This window comes from Trichoplusia ni, chromosome 5 (genome assembly GCF_003590095.1).
Source record: "Trichoplusia ni isolate ovarian cell line Hi5 chromosome 5, tn1, whole genome shotgun sequence".
NCBI classification, from domain to species: domain Eukaryota; kingdom Metazoa; phylum Arthropoda; class Insecta; order Lepidoptera; family Noctuidae; genus Trichoplusia; species Trichoplusia ni.
In genome coordinates this window covers 2,131,903-2,151,146 of record NC_039482.1, presented here as the reverse complement: position 1 = coordinate 2,151,146, position 19,244 = coordinate 2,131,903, and the positions used below count along the sequence as shown (strand labels likewise).

General features: G+C 33.6%; 2 protein-coding genes across 4 annotated transcripts; one reads left to right on the top strand and one right to left on the bottom strand.

Moving 5' to 3' along the window:
- Positions 1–1,034: 1,034 nt before the first annotated feature.
- On the bottom strand, positions 1,035–13,761 carry LOC113494022 (USP6 N-terminal-like protein). Of its 3 annotated transcripts, none has more exons than XM_026872138.1 (6): positions 13,130–13,761; positions 11,010–11,838; positions 10,658–10,887; positions 10,506–10,567; positions 5,475–5,667; positions 1,035–4,236 (listed from the first exon to the last, which is right to left on the bottom strand). In XM_026872138.1, the coding sequence occupies exons 1-6, from the start codon at positions 13,270–13,272 to the stop codon at positions 3,855–3,857; spliced, it is 1,839 nt and encodes a 612-aa protein (XP_026727939.1). In that variant the 5' UTR covers positions 13,273–13,761; the 3' UTR covers positions 1,035–3,854. The 3 variants fall into 3 exon arrangements, with proteins under 3 accessions (XP_026727939.1, XP_026727940.1, XP_026727938.1); XM_026872139.1 differs by having other exon boundaries at positions 5,484–5,667; positions 10,658–10,893; positions 13,130–13,759; XM_026872137.1 differs by having other exon boundaries at positions 10,658–10,893; positions 13,130–13,758.
- Positions 13,762–14,396: 635 nt separating this feature from the next.
- On the top strand, positions 14,397–18,794 carry LOC113494026 (3-hydroxyacyl-CoA dehydrogenase type-2). Its single transcript, XM_026872145.1, has 6 exons — positions 14,397–14,625; positions 14,870–15,034; positions 15,861–16,025; positions 17,612–17,740; positions 18,096–18,204; positions 18,453–18,794. The coding sequence occupies exons 1-6, from the start codon at positions 14,617–14,619 to the stop codon at positions 18,641–18,643; spliced, it is 768 nt and encodes a 255-aa protein (XP_026727946.1). The 5' UTR covers positions 14,397–14,616; the 3' UTR covers positions 18,644–18,794.
- Positions 18,795–19,244: the final 450 nt, after the last annotated feature.

Sequence of the window (19,244 nt, the reverse complement as noted above, 5' to 3'; positions counted from 1 at the left end):
AGACTTTTTCGCCCGCAAATAATTTCTTAAAATAACTATAATGATTATCATAACGTAGTAATTAATCATATTTTAAAATAATGACTTTACTTCAGTGTTTGTAAATCTATGAATAAAACTTATTTAATAAATTAGTACACCCTAATAACGTGCTAAAACATTAAATTCATAAATAATAAGCAAAGTTAAATAATGTGAAAATATCGCCTTTAGCCTATGAATATAGAAATTATTTGGACGGACATCTAATTTGAGTATAGCCAAAGTTAGTTAAACGTAATTCGAAGAATGTTGAAGTTCAGTGTACATTACATTAAAGTGCTTTCTTTGTATTGTCTTACTGCTAAAGCCTTAAACTCATTGCTTTTTGACACTGATGTTTCTTTGTAGCCCTTACATAACCCGATGTGTACCATGAGTATGTTGCCATAGCAAAAATGAGAGCTTTCAATATCCTAATCGCGACAAACGCGACGCAAGGACGTGTGCCTTCAAGGCAGCTATTTAATTTCGTTATCATCGTCCATTACTTTTCTCTACTATTAACTTTTAAACTATCATCAAAAAAACAGTTTTAGTAAATTAACGTCATCTTATTCTAAAATACCGAGCATTTATAAATGATTACAAGAATATTAAAATATAGATAGTGTGACTATAGAGTTGAACATTCCTAAATGTAAAAAATGGCACAATTTTTTTGTTAATCGTAATTTTGGACGCCTGTTTTATCAGATGTAACAATGAAACGTGTACGATATTGATTTATCACAGGACCCAAGATCTTATTGAGATTACTTTGGAAGTTGGAGTGTCTTAACGATACTTATATTTCAAGAATTGATATGAAATCAATGCCTATATTTAAATAAGGCCTCTGAATGAGGCAACTCGTGAACTGGTGAGGTTAATGGGCGAACAGGGTTGTATCAATGCAATTATAATATCGTTTTAATATTAATGGTGTATAAAAGATTCTCAATATTTAATTAAATTGCGTTATAATCTTTAAATTACGTTTAAAACGAGTTATATGTAACAATCCTTTTATTGTGAAAATGTTCCATTACAAGGCAGGCACGGTATCTTTTTGAGCTTTTGTAGTCTGCATTCTGTTTCTGCCACAGTATTCATCGGAATATAATAACACACATAACAGTAGCAAGCACATGAATATAAAGTGCGCAAGCCTTCAATGCACATTTTTGCTAAACATTCTCGACTTACTGGTAAAAGCCCATCACCTAATCAACGTATGTTACATTCATCTCAAAGCGAGTGTTAGGTATTCATAATGTATATTGACCAAAAACATAGTATTAATTTATAGATCTAAATACAATCTTAAAACTATTTACATTAAATATTTTCAAGTAACAATTTAACTGACATTATTGCGTTTCTCACTGGAGTTTTATATTTGAAGGGAATCTAAAACCTATCATATCATTAATCTGTCTCTCTATACACATTTTAAATAACGGTGTTTGTAAAAGGAATTATTGGTTTAACGATTTTCCTTAAGGCTTCAATTTATAAATAGACAAAGTACAAAATATTTACATCTTGATACTAGTTACGATTTTCCGTACTCTAGATAAAATGCCATCAATTTCAATTTCCATCTAATTTCTACTCGCGCTACCGCACTATCGACGCTCTAAACCTATATCAAGTTGCATTAAAAAAAGAGATTCAAAAATGTAACATCAAAAATATATTTAACTAAATAAAGAAAATGTTTCTACCGTGAGCTTACTTACCTAAGTGCTTTAAGGTCTACTCACACTATTCATCTCTTTTCAGCTTTTTTCTTTAGAGAACAACGCTTTTGCATGGAGTGTGAATAGTCCTTTTTTAAATATAATTTACTCGCTGGTATACAAAAATACGTTCCTTTTATAAACCCGTTAGTTGCAATCACCTCTAGACAAGGAATCGTCATAATTTAGACAATGCTTTACTTAAACCTTCTATTATCCATACATTGGCTTATGACCGTATTCAAGAGTGGCAGGTAGTTAAGTGACGACCCCAACCATCTGTGGATGGGACACCATGATATTTAGAGTATGCGGTCACTGGAAGAAAAACGGTTTTTGAGACAGTGTTGTTTCAGAAATACAAATCTCTCTGAAATGTAAAACGTTTTGTCTGCGACACGTTGCACTCCTGCTACATATAATAGATAGTTGTTTGATTTCATTTGCAGTTTTTTTTCTTGTATATTAAATGTCGTCCACCCAACAGCATAGATTAGTTTTAACGATTACGATTAATGTTATATACATGTAAAAGGGAAATCAACAATTAGACTGTCTAATATTGGCTTCCCTCATACATTTCTTGTCGAAGAAAATGAATGAGAATTTTTTCATCAGGTGTGTATATTTGGGACAAAACCGTTTTGTTCCCAGTGAGCACTTGATCTTAAATTTCTATCATGTTATTCTTGAATGCAATCACAAGTCTGTACATTCCACTTGCGAGTGTAGAAGATAGCATGCTCTTTATACTTAAAGACTCTACTATGCCAATCTTTAATATGGCCGTTAACCCATCTCTAACAATACCAACATTTTCTATGAGATTACTTCTATATTCCGTAATAACGATTACAAATCTAAAACTCGTTGAATATACATATTAGACGTGGCAGTTTGCGTTTACGAATTATGTCTTATAATTTCATTAATATAAATTTTGCTGAATAAATTACTCATTAGTCTAGAATTTATAGCAATACCCAATAGGTGCGTCGGTGATGAGAATATGTCGAATTAATTATAAAAGGCGAATTGAAGCTGAATCTACAATGATTCGTCAAAATTGAAGTAGAAACTTTATGCAGGAAAAGAGTAAAAAAATCATGTATTTTTTACTTTAAATCCCAAATGACGACAGGTAGTGAAAGTACATCTATTAACAAGAGGCAAAATCATTCAAAAAGTTATTTTTAGTTACCATCCTATTCCACCATCATTTTGTTTGACCAAGGAGGCAGAACCAATGGCTGCAGCAAGATCATAGATAGTGTTTCAACGAACGTATCGGGTATCGACAGCGGATTCTAAGAGGAATATCAGATTACTTATGTATTACCTATATTTATTAATAATTCTCGCAAACAATAATATGAAAAATAAGAGTCGTAACTAAATAACCCTTAATGTATTATTTTGAACATAACGAATTATTCACTATAGTATTGTCAATGTATTGTTTATTGTTATGAGCGCGAAATAAATCTACGCAGGTATTTTATTGCTATGGAAGTTACGGCAAACTGGTATGATTCTTGGAAGCTCTCTTATCTCACAGACTGAGTTTGTCAATACTAAAAAATACTTAATCATTTCGATAAATTTGATGGTTTTATCAGACATCAATCTCACATTACAGAACCGTTCACACCGACAAGTATTGTTCGTTATTATTATGTCGAACCACCCATATTGGATACAGAATATCACCAACTATATAATTTTACTGATATAAACGCAATCAAAACAATACTAGACGTATGATTAGAAACTAATATCATTTGATTCAGCCTACACAAGCCCACTGCAGGACACAAAAAAATAATATAGTTAATAAAAGTTAAAGGGTGTGTTCAAAATATATGAGACGTTAATATGAGTAAGCAAAGTAATATAATACACGAGAAAGCAAAAAATCCGCTTTCATGTCTTTTAAAAGTATAATAATGCTAACAGATCTATTTTGTACATAAAGTTTGTGTCAATATCAAAATAAATAAAGCAGATTATTGTTTGCAATGTTAGAATAACTGGCCATTGCAGAGGGATAGCAAAGAGGAACATTTAAGAATAATAAAAAAGAATGATATTCTATTTAAGATCATAGATTTCTGAATGAGATTCGATGAAGCGCGGCGTGATGATCCTGCCAGAGTCGACGACGGGAGTGAGGAGTTCTTCAGATGGCACTTGGATGCGGATTCTATTATCCGAGTGGAGGTTGGTGGCGCCGTTGCTTGTGTAGAAGCCTAGAGAGACGGGTTTGTGATGTTCCTCGTTGTTATACGCCTTGTATTTTGACGGGCTGATGGGGTGGAGGTGCGAAGGGCTCGCGGCCAGAGGGTTGTACGTTACGTGTATGCGGACGACGTCATCAGACATCGGTGACACGGAAGGCGGGTGGGGCGTGGCTCGCGGCGTCGAGTGCGTCGTCGATGGAGCACGCTGTATACTCAGCCCGCAGATTCCAGAACTGTAACCATCATTGGAATCGTCTTAAAAACGTATTTCATTAACAAATATCAACGTAAAAATGACAGAACAAAATTCGAACTACTTTAAATAGTGAACAATACAGGGATGATAAAGAAGTACAGGTATAAGGTCTGTGTATAGTGCTCGTGTTAACCTATTCCTAATAGTTTCATAGTTTATGTATTTTCTATGAAGACTAAGCTCGACCATCACCGAAAAATGCTCTCTAAGCAACATTTGACAGTATATACATGTTATAACTTCCCTTCATGACTAACTGTAGTTTATGATAACAATTATGATTATTGCGTTTTGTAACATACATGTACGTGTTATCCTTTAACCATTTCAAAATGTTAGAGATATTTAATTTTTTTATACCAAAAAAGACATTCATTTTTCTTTCCTTTAATAATTAATAATACAAAGTTTTCTCATTAATATTTGTATGTTGCAATTGACAAGACTCTATTTCCTTCTTAAGATTAATTTATCAACTATCCTATTTTACAAATAGAAAAGCTATTTGATTCATTGCATCTTAAATAAACGACTTAATAAGAACACACACTCACAACCAAACATTGAAAAACTTCTTATTTTGTGATAAAATGAGTAATTTTAAGTGAAACTACATCACAAACACGTAAAACAGTGAGCTTCTAGCAAAAGCTGTATGAGGGGTGGTGCAACAAGGAATATCGTTGCAATGATTTGAAAACAGTGAATAAAAATGTGGTAATTCTATTTACCGACAGAATTTTTTGGCGTCAGAAGAAATGACGTCATAGTTCAACGCTTCAACCATTGAAAGAGACCTACCGAACTGTAAATAACATCTAAATAGGGCCAATTTTAGTTAATTGACATGGTTTTTAAATCAGTAAATTTAAAAAAGATTGGAAGTATCGTAGTATCAATAACAATATTAAAAAGGTGGAATATTTTTAACAACCGTATGCAAGAAGGACACTGAGCTAAGAGCCGTTCCAAAATGTATACTTGTCAATACAATCCTTTTGAGAATGATAAAGACAACATTTGTGTGCGTCTTTCGTGAATCGGCTGTTAATTTACAATAAAACCATTTGAAATAAGAAACTTTTCCTTTTTATGATCGCTTAGTGCATAAGGTTGATTTGGAATGTGAATAAATTGCGTCATTGTGACTTTAAACTTTTTCGTTTAACGGTCACAAAAACGAGCAAGTGCGAGCTACATCTACAAATATCTCACCCATCTGACCCAGTGGCGTCGTCGCTGACGTTGGAGTGGGTGTCGAGGGAGTTGTCGGGGGCGTGGCTGCGGCCGCTCGAGAACACGCTGAGGTCCGCCGTGCTGGTGACGCTGGTGTCGGCCAGCGAGCGCCGCGACCCCAGCGCCGACACCGAGTCGTCGCAGCGGATACCGCCCGCCACGCCGCTGTGCTCTGTGTAAACAGTACGTATATCACTATCAGATAGAACTTTAACGGCCATAATATTATGTATCCGAAATGTTTCTTTTTACTAGCTCAGAGCACTATGAGAATAGCCAGTAGTGACTCGGTATCATATGGTTTATGAGTGGTAAATAATAATCAATTCGTAGTTTAGCCACTAGCTATACACAAAGCGTACAAAACACAAAGCAAAATCATGCAAATATAGTAATTGAATTCTTACCTTTCAACTTAATATAGGCACACAAAGTCAAGCAAAATGTCTGTTTAACACAAAACGCACATGCAATATTTTTATGTATTACTACTAAATCTCTGCTCGTAGCTTAACGAATAAAATGAACAGAATTAATCGTTCTTATTTATTTAATACATACATATTTACATTTAAGTTTAAAAAATAGGTTAATCAACGCCTTCGTCTCCTCATTTTCTTAAATTTCTTATTATTTACAAGGAATGTTTGTGGCGGGGGTTCGGGTATGCGCGTGCGCACCGCGCTTAGGACGGGGGAGTGGAGGTGGATGTCCATCGACGCGTGGGACGTGTGAAGTGGGACGCCGAAATGAGGGTTCTTATCTGCAGTCAAAAGTTCAACACTAGTAACTAAAGTTTAACAGACTAATGTAAATGCCAACGGGCTTTGTCTAACTGATTTATTAATAAAAATTAAAAAGTACGCGTGAAATTGCAAAAGTAATTAAATCATGGCTATCTTTCGAATCGGTGTGGAAGCAATATTTCAAAATGTGATAGCGTGTTACAAGTTAGCAGCTCAACGAAAACCTATTAACGTAAAAGAGTTTGCCGCCTTCAGCTTAAGTTATAAGTTGTAGACTTTACGAGCATAACCAAGAAAAAAAATCTCCAATGAGTTTTTATTCACCTTTGTTAGTTACAATAACACGAACATTGTAAGAAGTAAAGCCGGGAATAGTGTTAGAGAAAAATAAAATAAAACATTTGTGACCTTATCAGAAATCAGTGTTGAGTAATATTTGTTTTTGGTGTTGAAACATATCTACTGTATTAACGTATTGAGAAGAGTATATTATAAAACGTGATAATTTAAAATTAAACTAAAAGCGACACTGATAAGTAATGTGTGCTGTGTCTACGTAATGCACAGCGAGTGATGTCTAAATAACACTACGACGTACCATAATACTGTTTTATATGTGATTTGTATGTCTTTTTTTATTTATTGGAGTTCCTCAAACCACAACTGGCGGCAAAACTAAAAATAAAACCAAAGTTATGATTTCTAGGGATATTCATTCTGCACCGATCGCTTATAAAGTTGATCGTTAAATTATACATACAATAAACTCATCTCAAAGCTTCGAGAAAATTACGCCTTTATAACCGAGATAGGAATTCACCTAAAACATACGAAATAAACTTAGTATTTTAATATTCCCTGTAAGATATACTATAGGTTAATATAATCGTACTGTAAAAAACTAAAATACGTAGATGTTTCGAATTAATTTATTGATTAATTTGATTTGTTCCCATGAGTTAAAGTTCAGGTCATATTATGGAGGTTTGTTGATCTTAACTTAAAACTAAAGATAATGAAGTAGATTTATCTACTGTACCCAAATATAAAAGGTCTAATACACGGGGTGATGGGGTGGGTTTATGTTAAAACTCAAGATACGTGAACAATTATACAATTATGCTATTGAGCAGAGATTCATTGACTGGAAACGTCATTAAAAAATAATTTGAAAAACGATCAGTTATTAACACGTAAATTGTTGCATCGTGTGCGTTTTGGGCGGAAGCAGATGCCCGACGTATATCATAGTGTATGTTATATGTACCTATATAAATGTTAATAGTGTGAGTAGTATTAAACAGAGTATGTAGTGGATCGTAGCGTTATTATATGAGAAGTAGCACAAACAATGCAGGAAGCTGGGATCCATCCTAAGGTCTGAGGAGTTGCCTGCCCAATAAACAGCTCAAAGTTTACCTCTGAATATCAACAAGGATTTTACAATCAATAAATGAGATAAAGACCTAACGATAATAAATTGTTAGAAACACAACCTCCTCAAATCTTAAGAAATGCCATGTTAAATGCATGTCGTTTTTATTGTGTTAATCATGACATAAACCCACCTCCATACCACCAAAACATGCCAGTGCACAAAATCTATTACATAATATCTAAAATTAAAAAAAAAACCGAAAATGTCACTACTGTGAACTGTGATACATAAAATAGGCAGCAATAGGTTCTAGCTCTATACATAAAGTTGAAACCAAATGTAAAACTAAACTAGCGACGAGTTACTCTCACAACAGTGATGAATGCTAAAAGGATACATATGACATTACGTCACTTAACAAACTAAATACGAAATACAATAATATCCTGAGAATACTTTATAAAACAAGCCGCACTTTCGTACAAGACGTAAATACACTTAATACTGTACCTCTGTTTAATATTAAATATTAAATCAGAGTAATTAATATCGAATAGTTACAAAAATTTATAATACTTATTTAGTAGTGGGGTAAAATTGGCAATCTTTGCATTTACGTCTTGTGATCATTGACTAAAATCTATCTAATGAAACAAGATAAACATAGCATTACCGCGGAACAATATACTTGGCCTTCAAAACGAAATATCACAATCTTTACAATAAAGGGCAATGGACAAAAAGATTTTGATCAGCTTCATTCATAAAAAACCTTTTTATCATCCCCAATTTAGGAAATACTATCATGGAGGATAAAATATTAACTCAACAGTATAATTATACAAACTTCGGTAGTAAATAGCAATAAAACTGCTTTATAAAGTTTCAGAATAGAATTGTGAACTCGAAATGGCGGAGATAGTAATATACTTGTAAACATTTACTTCAACAATTTTTTTTTCATAAAATGTTTTGTCTATTACCCTTTAAACGAAACACACTTTCCACAAAAATACAAACTGCTAAATAAAAGCTAATAATATAAAAGGAAATTGGCCTACCTAAAATAAATTTCGAGAGTACTACAATATATTGTGTTACACATTTAAATCGCTTTCCTGTTTCGCAAATCAAATTAAAACGAGTCGACAAAGTGAAATAATCAATTCTACCATGAAGTAAACAGGTAATATTCGTAAGTGAATTTAAAAATACATCATTAAATAAACATTAAAATCTGGATACAGGTACGAATAAAAGTAGTGAAGGCTTTGAGCACAATATCATTACAGCTATCTAGATTAAATTAAACCTATTTAAGTACTTTCAATGTAAATAAGGTTTTTTATTCAGCAATTCAATTTGACGACTCCTAAGCTTCATTAATTTATGAGTGTGAAACATTTCGTATATTTTAAGTCTCATTTATAAATTTTGAGTTTGCGGATCTTATAAAACCTATTTGGTTAATTCGCTTCGATAGACTATTTTTTATGTGGTAATGAAAACTAAAATGTACTAAACTTCATCTTAAGGCCAGCCTTGAATAAATACAAGAAAATTCTGTTATATCGATAAGAAAGGCTTGCGTATTTGAAGCTCCTAGAATACGCAAATATGCAATTCTTTGAATATAAACAATTTAATGAACACATTTCAAAACATTAGGGGAAAACAGTGACACTAAGTTATAGCTACACAACTACTTGTAACCTTACTATTCCAGATGAATTATACAAGACCTTACGAATAAGTAACTCTTTAACAATAATATGAACACGAGAACCAGACTTTGTGTATTAAAATTGTCTGTTTATTGTTAAGAAGATAAACAAACTTCACAACTCAAGGATCTAGCAAAATCCCTGACCATCTCACGTTTCATTAATATTTACTCATCCTACTTTCATAATTATTAACTCATAGGGCACATTTAATTAATTTGTACTTATTAGGTCAAAACACTACATCATGATTTATCAAAAAATGTAATAGTATGGGGATTATGAAAACCTGTTTAATCAAAATGCATTAGATTCTTCTATGTCAGTACCATCGTAACAAATAATAAAACAGCTGCACTGCAGCGATAGGTCTCGAATAATACAAGACTAGAACTAGGGCCAATTAAAAAAGAAAACAAAAAATAAAATCGTTAGTTATGAACACTTTTCCCTGGAAAAATCTATCAAACATCGAATTTATTCATAAAATACTTATTTACCGATCTCACGTACAGTATAATTATATTGACCCTACGTTACCACTTTTTACTAATTGACGTATCCATATTAATATCACGTCAGTTTATTCTATTCTTCTTGGAGGGTATGAACTAACCTATTTAACTATAACATTTACCATTTGTAATTAAGAGCAGGTTCCCTACTCTTCGTGATCGTGCAAAATCAGTCGAGCCATGCATCGATGATAATTATAATGTATATCATGCAAATGTTTTTACGCAAGGCGTCATACAGCATACCAACAAAATTGTAACATACAATTTAGCTTTTAACAATGTGATTAATTTCAAAAACATTCCTAAAAGACATAAGCGTATGGAATACCACAAACATTAAACTAATGCCTAAAGGCGACCACTGCTGTATTTACATTGACTCCTATAAAACAGTAAAAATTCATGTGAATCAGCAAGGCCACAACAATGCGTTACATGAGAGCATCGCAAAACAATGTACAGCAATACAAGGCGTCGATTTTTGGGATGCCTCATCGTAACGCAGTGTTGTGTCTACACCCTAAGTCAATAAGGTAGTGATTAGCGCCAATGTAAATGCAAGTTTTATAAATGCGTAAAGTGGTCGGAGCCGAGGCTCTCGTCTGAGGTGGTACGCGAAGTGGGTAGGGATGCTTCTAAATTACCTGACACTGTGTCACTCTGTGACACCCGCAGCTCTTGCAATTCCATTGCAGCTTTTTCGCGTCTGTAACAATAAAACGACAGTTATAGAGAGAATTTAACCAACTGCTACTCGTTTTCCTGATTTCATATCAGGTAATAATTTAACACTTACCTCAATATCACAGTAGCCCTCGCCTGTTTCTCAGTCTCTGAAAAGTTTTCTGCCCTCTGTCCAATCTTTGATTTTTTATCAGGCTCAACAAATGTACCAAGTTGTCGCTTTGGTAGCTCATTCGGGGGTGGCGGCCCAGGGTAGTCGAGCTTAGCACGTTTCAACTCTTCCATCGACCTTTCTAAGTGATAAATTACTATGTCGTCTTCAAACCCAAAGTCTTTATGTAGCTTAACCTACAAAATGAGTATGAAAGTCACTTAAAATGTACAACCTTGTATTAATATCCAACATGGATATTAATACAAGATTGTACATTATATACAAGGAGTAGCACAAAGAATCAGCAGACCTGAATATAATTAACAATAAGATCCATATCATTCAGCTTCATGATTGCCTTCTTGTGTAGCTTGAGTATTGTATACGCCATAGCTGTGACCACTCTTTCTCCATCCAACAGATATATATCCCACACCCTCAGACACAAGCTGAATGGCACTCTTTCCACAAAGCAAACAAAGAACCATTTGAGTGAATACAGAATTGCATCTAAACCAAATTTATCAAAATGATGTTTCAACTTTGGCATAAATTTTGTGAGTATTTTGTCATGATGCTCTAAGAATCTTGTTAACTTTGGGAACCCCTCTATGTATAATCCATGCATGGCGTATTTTTTATCTGACAGTAAAACAGCTAAAGCCCAAAACGCATCTTCTTCATCCATATACATCAAGAGAACACCCGCGAGGCCAGACATGCCCTGGCAGTATCCCACTTCAGAGTTATACATGCTATAAGCACATAGGACATTAAATAATGAGCATTGCTTTTCTGAATATCTTTCTCTATAAAATTGATGTTCACGGAACTGTCTGTTAACATCTGAGTCTATTTGCCTAACATCTGTGGACCATAGCTTAGCTAGTTTTAACATTTCTTGGAATTTGCCAGGATTTGCAGATTTTATTCGGTTCACTTCCATCAACTTGCACCAAACTTTTATTCGTAATGAATTTGGAATGCCTTTGTATATTCGTCTATGGAGTTTTTCTTTGGTGGTTTGTAAGTCCCAATTATTAAGCATTTTAACCCATTTCTTCTCTCTCTCCACTTCAATGTTGACTTTCTGCACCCCGGTTTTCTGAGGCAGACGTTCATCATGTATGAATCCATATCTGAAATTATAATCATTGTTTGTACATAACATGGATATTAACATGGCAAGTATGTTTGTGATTATTTAGCTAGATAAAATTACTGTGAGTTGTTATACACAATGAGTCACACAGTTATTTGAAATTGTGCTCATATTTGTATTAAATAAAACTATATAATACACTGATAATAATGCTGTAGCACAAAATACACAATTTGCTTTGCATGGAGTGTTCAAAATTAGGCAATGCTGTCGCTCAGCATAATAGAATAAGCATTCTTATTTAAAATTTAAATTTAACCTTCTCAATAAAATCAGTATTATTATGAAGCCCTATGGACAAATTGATAAAACTCAAAGTCATGCTTATAAGAAATTGTGAGGACATAAATGACATAAGCATAAATGTAAAGCACAGCAAACACTTTTATACTAAACCAAGCATATTTCTCATTAATTCTGAAGATAAGGTGTAAGGTAATCAGAAAAATGTAGTATTACAAAAGTCCCTGATCATGGAAGATAACGATAGAACAAAGATACCAGATGGTTGAATGTCCACAGCTGGGCAAAGGCCTTTTCCAGATAATGAAAATATAGACATAGACATCACTTCAACACAAACATGTTGAAATGAAAAAAAACTAAACAGTATTTTGGCCAAAATATGTAAGCTTAAAACAGCACAATAAATTATCTTCTCCTGATATTAAAGTAAGTCTTTGATCATAATATATGTAAGCACATAACAGCATTTAAATTTATTTTTCAGATTAATATAACTCTTATTAGATTTTACCAATACCAATGTAGTAATCTTGATAGGTTTCAGAGACAGTTTAAGGCTGATGAAAACATTCAAAAAGATTAAGTCACAGGCAAAAGCTAGTTCTCACATTTGTGGGAACACTTCACAAGCACAGTTTATATCAAGTAGACTATAAACAAAACATAAATATCGAGAAATGTAAGCAACAGCCAGCATATGTTTACATTAAAGTCATGAATGCAGTAGGATTGACAAAAATCTTTATATTGAGTTAAAAAGTGGGTTGTTTGTGCTTAATTATGCATAAACTTTCAAACCTGTGGAGGTATGTTGATAGAAACATAGATTGTTCTGTCTGACTAAATAACTGATTACAAGAGTTGAATGAAAAAGATTTTTTTGTCTAAATGCAAAGAAGCAAAGCACTTCCTTTTTTACCAAACAATGGAAATAAGATGATTTATCAAAAACCATGGCTAAGTAAATAACATTTACAAGTTACATTGCACAGATCGCGAGCTGTAACACAATTATAGCATACCGATCAGTTTTGTGGTACTCCTCGAACTCTGGGTCTTCCCAAGGGTCAATCTGGCCGACGAGATTCTCTCGACCCCTCTCGTATCGCTGGAAGATGCGCTCCCGCTCCTCCGAAGCCCGTGCCAATAGTGCCTCCTCATTCATAACACAGCCTGGTTGTACCACATACCGAAACACCTACTCGACCTACTATCATTCACCAGGCCACGACCTACAAACTACTTCGATCACTTAACACATGACTAACTCGCCTATAGGGTAGACATCAAAACATCAACTACTGTTAAAATCATCACGCCCATTTAAATTGAAAATTCTTGGACGCTAGAAGATTTGACGTGCTGTCATGTCATAATTTGCTACCAAAGACCCAAGTTATCGGCTGGAGACCAACACAAAATACACAAGGAGAAATTGTATTACATTTAATTGACAACGTATTATAATTATGGCAAGCTACGCAACAATATCGTCGAGATTTACAAATATCGTACGGTTTTTTGTATAAATAAGAGAAATACGCCCTCTTTTTCAATTAGAACAGGAAAAATACGAAACGAAACTATTAGCAGAGACTCCTACTCTCGTCTATGTTTTCACTTTAAATTTTGTCTCTCTCTCTCTTTGAAGAAAGAAATACTTGGAGCTGCCATAAATGTATCTATACCAGTTTATATGTGTTTCGCGCTGGCAACAAAATCATTCCGACACGTCTAACACGAGCAAAACACTTAATGCTTTAGAAATAAAGTCCATTATGGGGTTTTTAAGATATTTAAATAATTGTATGTTACTATTGTTTAACATTCAATTAACCAATAATGAAAATTATGCATGAAATGGCTTTGTCCTAACTGTAATAAGTGTGCTACTAAGTATTTAGTGCTACTCCTATAAAATTATGAAGAGAAATTTAAAGAAAACACGTTTTCGGTTTTTGGCTTCAATCAAATCTCATTCAGAAAAAATAATTATAGTTAGTTGATCCTTATAACCGACAAAAATGAGGCACGCATATTATAAGATATGAAGTCTTGATAATAAATAGAAATTGTGTTTCTAAACCATCCAAGACCCGTTCGGATGGACAACAAATTTAAATCGGTCCAGCCCTTTAGGAGGAGTTCAGTGACATACACATGTACAAAAGAATTGTATTTGTGAAGGTTTTGCAATTTAATTACAAAAATATATACGTAGAAAAAACAACATACCTAACCTAACCTAACACCGCATTTTTTATTTTACCTGTGGGACAAACTGTCAACTCAAAACAGCAGGCAAGAGCCGGCTTTGAAAAAATAAAGTTTATTATTGATAAGCGTAATGAATAATGATAAGTTTTAACTCATAATGGATTCAATCCAATAGGCAATCAAAAACGATTACGTAATCTCTAAAGTTCAAGACGTATCATTACAGGATTTATATCAGTATAATTAAATCTTTGATATAGGTCTAACCTAAAAGCAGTTTATCAATAAAAAAATGTTCAAAGTAAGTTATAAGAACGCTTAAGTAGGCTAAAAGCTGTACCCAGTCAAATACAATTTGATTTTTTTATATTGAGCTAGAAGATGTTAAATATTATTCATTATGCAAATTAAGAAAGTTTTGCAAGTCACTTGTGTTAAATGTGTTCTCTATAAGATAACGCCTTATAATAGTTTGTAGAAATTTTGTTAACTTCAGCTTACGTGTGTTTATCATAATTGTGTATTAAAATTGTAATTTTGTATAGGGTCTAGTTGGTTTAGTAACTGGAGGCGCCTCAGGTCTGGGCCGAGCTACAGTGGAGCAATTGCTGAAACAGGGTGGCCGAGTAGTAATATGCGACCTGCCTTCGAGTCCGGGACAGGAAACAGCTAAACAACTAAAAGAAAATGTTGCATTTGTACCAATAGACGTAAGTCCAGAAGCCATTATAAATCAATTTGTCGGATCATTCCTCATTAATTTATCTGACATGTGTTCCCATGAAAATATAGCTAATAGTGGTAATTTATTTTTGTTATGTAATGTAATTTCTTTATCTTGCCAATCTAAATCTCTAGATTATTTCAATGTAAGCACACACCTTTAACAGTCACTCAACTCATGGTTTCTCTCTGAGATATAACCATTTTTTTAATTTATGGCATATGGATCTGTACAGGAACTTCATACATGACTCAGTATAAATATTTTCAGCTGGTATGAAAAACTTATCTGATAAAACAGATCACTAATATTTAGACTATAATAAACTCTCATTGAATTGCCAAAGTTGTCCATTTATTGACATGCACTTTACGCAGGCAGTGAACATATGAGTTTACAATATTTGCACTCAGGCTTAATGCTGATTAGTTAAAAAGGAATATATGGAAAATACTTAATACACATTATCATCATCATCTGCCTTGAATAAACCACTGCTGGTCTTTGTCTTCCTTCACACAACTCTCATATAACACAATGAATAGTTTTATTGTATGTTATCTGATATTTATTAGATACTAGCTGTCCCCTGTAACAGTAGATGATAACAATGCAGATTGTGTTTTTTCTTTAACTTTTCCATATTTTTTGCCGTTAAACCTTCCCTGAACTTTTACGAATATTTCAGACTAAAATGAGCCAAATTGGATCAGCCATTCTCAAGTTTTAGCGAGACTACCAAACAGCAATTCAACAGCATACAAACAACTCTTTGGTTATTTAAATTCTTAAAGAAATACTTTATATTACAGGTAACTTCTGAGAAAGATGTGAAGAATGCTCTGCAAACCACTGTTGACAAGTTTGGCCGATTAGATGTAGTTGTAAATTGTGCTGGTGTCGCTACTGCAACAAGAGTTTACAACTTCAAAAAGGAACAACCTTTTGATTTGAAGAGCTTCCAAAGAACTATTGAGGTATGGATGTGAATTGTTGAATTTTAAACAGTATTTTTATCATTATCTTGTGAATTAGAAATTTTGCTGCAGTAAGAGAAAATCACATAATCTGTTAAAGATTTATTATGTATACTGCTAACCATGTAGCCATGTGGGTATGTACAACTATATATTTGTGTATTGGGCATGCCGCATGGATTTCATAAACAAAAGATTTGAGTGGTTTTTAAAGTTGCCTACTAAGTTGTTAATACAAATGCTTTCTTGTTCTATTGGCTGTACATTCCATTGTTCTTGTATGTAAAAGGCTACGAAAAAGTTCTAAATACTCCCATATTCATCACTATATATATGTACAACCATCTATTTAGATAACAGCTGGTCAAGTTCGAAGAGTATTATCTATGACCAAGTACTATGGTATATTACCAATAGGAAATTTCTTTGACCTAAAGTTATTCTGGCAAGTCCTGAGTGTGAGCCTATTGTACCCTAGGCATGATGCCACCACACAGTTTCGATCAAACGGGAATAATGTAGAAGAAATACTTTTTGGGAGAAAGCTTAATTTGTGAGCATATTTGGTAAATTTATTATGCACCTGTGCTTGGTGGGGTTTCGAAAGATACTGGCAATATAAGTAATAACCCATATGTTTTGGTGTCTATGTGAACTTTGATGTTCTGTCTTTGGACTAAGATTAAAGTCCGTTTTTTTGACAGCAAAGATGGTAAAAAAATGTATGTTGAGCGATACGTGTGATACATCACGTGTACATGTGGCAATAAAGCTTATGACGCAACGCGGCGTTGCCAAGGAGGTATTACGTGTATTATGTAAAATAAATTGAATAGGACTTGGCATCTATAAGATTTAAAAGGTTTTACCATGGAAAGAGTGTTCAGTAAGACTTGGCATTGTTGTTAATATTTTTAGATTACTTTATAAAGAAAAACTAAATTAAACACGTATCATCGGTATCCAAATCAAATTAGAGAAGTTTTCATTTTAAGGAGGTCTTTTCGCGCAGTTCCAAAATATCATACTTCTGGAAGAACCGGCAAGAAACACTATACATACACACAGATAAATAGGTTTACTTGACATACTTTATACTTAATTAAAAATAAACTACACTTCTTTATTTTTTTTAAGTAATAATGCAACATCAATATGAATTAGTAAAATAGCCAATAGGCGGAGAAAACATACAATTTAGTCAAGGTATGGAAAGAAAAATAATAATAAATAAGGAAATCTGAACATCAGTAAAGGTGGATTTAGTGCAAGATATCGAAAGCTTCGTTTGTCAATAAACTCAATAGCTATCTGTCACGTCGTTAGGTGCGTTAGTGCGCATGACTTGCAGCGACTAATAAAATGATCGTTTCGTCGTTTTGCAAGCCTACGCTTTTCTGTGAAATTGTTACCGTGGTTTTAATTAGCTTTTTGCGATAATCGTAACACATAATGTCTTGTTCTGGTACGTATTTATTATAAACATTGTCGTATTGGGTTCTCATTTATCGAACGATAGACTTTTACGTCGCTAATTTTAGTTTAACCTTAAATCAATACTGTAGTTTTTGATTTTGTTGTTGCAGGTAAACCTAATAGGAACATTCAATGTTATCCGATTGGCGGCAGGACTTATTGGGAAGAATGCTCCGGACGCCGATGGTCAACGAGGAGTCATCATAAATACTGCCAGTGTTGCTGCATTTGATGGACAGGTAATAATGATATCATATATACCTACTCATGAACTTGACGCTGAAATATTAAATCGAATCAACAATAAATTAAATCAATATTTTCAACATATAGTTTAAAAAGTAAGTGATTTTAAGTTATCACTACGGGCGCAGCATGGGCTTTAACGGCTTTATCAGACCACTTGGTATATTGGTCTTCTGAATAAGTAATCTAATGAGATTTTGGTTATAATTTTGTCCTGACCGAATTCGTATCATTTTGTATTTCTATATCAGCTATATTTTTTTAAAGGCTCTCTAACCATTTTAAATATGTTTGTATTCCCGTAGTTCTTTTGGTAACAAAAAAATAACTTGTATTTTTCTCTTTCAGATTGGTCAAGCTGCTTATTCAGCATCAAAGGCTGGTGTAGTGGGTATGACATTACCCATTGCAAGAGACCTCGCCAAGCAGGGCATCCGAGTAGTCACCATTGCACCTGGTGAGCTAAATATTGAATAAAAACAATAAGATGACTAGTTAAGGGATTATGAACGTATCAATCTGTTTGAATATATGGGGGGATCTTATATTTATAGTATATTTGAATGCAATAAATAATCTGCTCTTAGCAAGTAAAGTTTTTCGCGTTTCTAGATTGATAATTCGTTTTTAACGGATTATACCGCAGTAGACTGATTCGTTTGCTACGTCAGTGAGAGGGTTAAAATCTATATTTAATCGATCCAGGTCTGTTCCGTACTCCGATGATGGAGATGTTACCTGAACCGGCGATCAAGAGTCTGGAGGCGACGGTCCCGTTCCCGCCGCGGCTCGGCCACCCCTCCGAGTTCGCTCTCCTCGTACAGAGTATTATACAGAACCCTATGCTCAACGGTGAGACCATACGTCTCGACGGCTCGCTCAGGATGCAGCCCTAGGTACTGTGCCCCACAGACTATGTTGTAAAACTGTATTTAGTTCTCAAAGACACACTTCTTTGATTTTGGGTATTTGTAGTTGTAGTAAGTCTTGTACATTCTATTTTACGAGTACATATTATATGTTATAAAAATAAATTTTATCTACATATTTGATTATGTTGTTTAGTTTTATTATTCTATCTATTATTGTTATGTTGTATAGTTTTTGTTACCTTATTTTCTTTATTCTCTCGTGACGAATATTGTTTTAACTGACGTAATTGATATACTTACATATAAATAGGTAAACGGACTTTGTATGATTATACGTTAGAGGTTATATATACAACTCGTTCATGATTCTAATGCATATATTTATCTCTTAAGACATACAATAAGAGTCATTACGATTTAAAACACAAACAAACCACACACGCCTTAATACAACAAGCAACATTAGAAATTATATGTTTAGTGACGAAAATGATACAAACTCAGTTGATTGAGTACGTACAAAGTTTGAAATTATTAAAAAAGACATGTTAAAATTAAAACGCAAGGTTGAAGTTTCTTATGTGTCTACTTTACACCTTGAAGTAATGAAAACATCTTGACATTA

Excerpts from the sequence above, each read along its gene's own strand:
- LOC113494022 (XM_026872137.1), bottom strand. The coding sequence starts at position 13,272 with ATGAATGAGGAGGCACTATTGGCACGGGCTTCGGAGGAGCGGGAGCGC. Across the intron at positions 11,839-13,129 it reads GAGTACCACAAAACTGATCG|ATATGGATTCATACATGATG; the intron begins GTATGCTATAAT and ends TTATAATTTCAG. Across the intron at positions 10,894-11,009 it reads TTATTGTTAATTATATTCAG|GTTAAGCTACATAAAGACTT; the intron begins GTCTGCTGATTC and ends CTCATTTTGTAG.
- LOC113494026 (XM_026872145.1), top strand. Across the intron at positions 15,035-15,860 it reads TTGCATTTGTACCAATAGAC|GTAACTTCTGAGAAAGATGT; the intron begins GTAAGTCCAGAA and ends TTTATATTACAG. Across the intron at positions 18,205-18,452 it reads AGTAGTCACCATTGCACCTG|GTCTGTTCCGTACTCCGATG; the intron begins GTGAGCTAAATA and ends TAATCGATCCAG.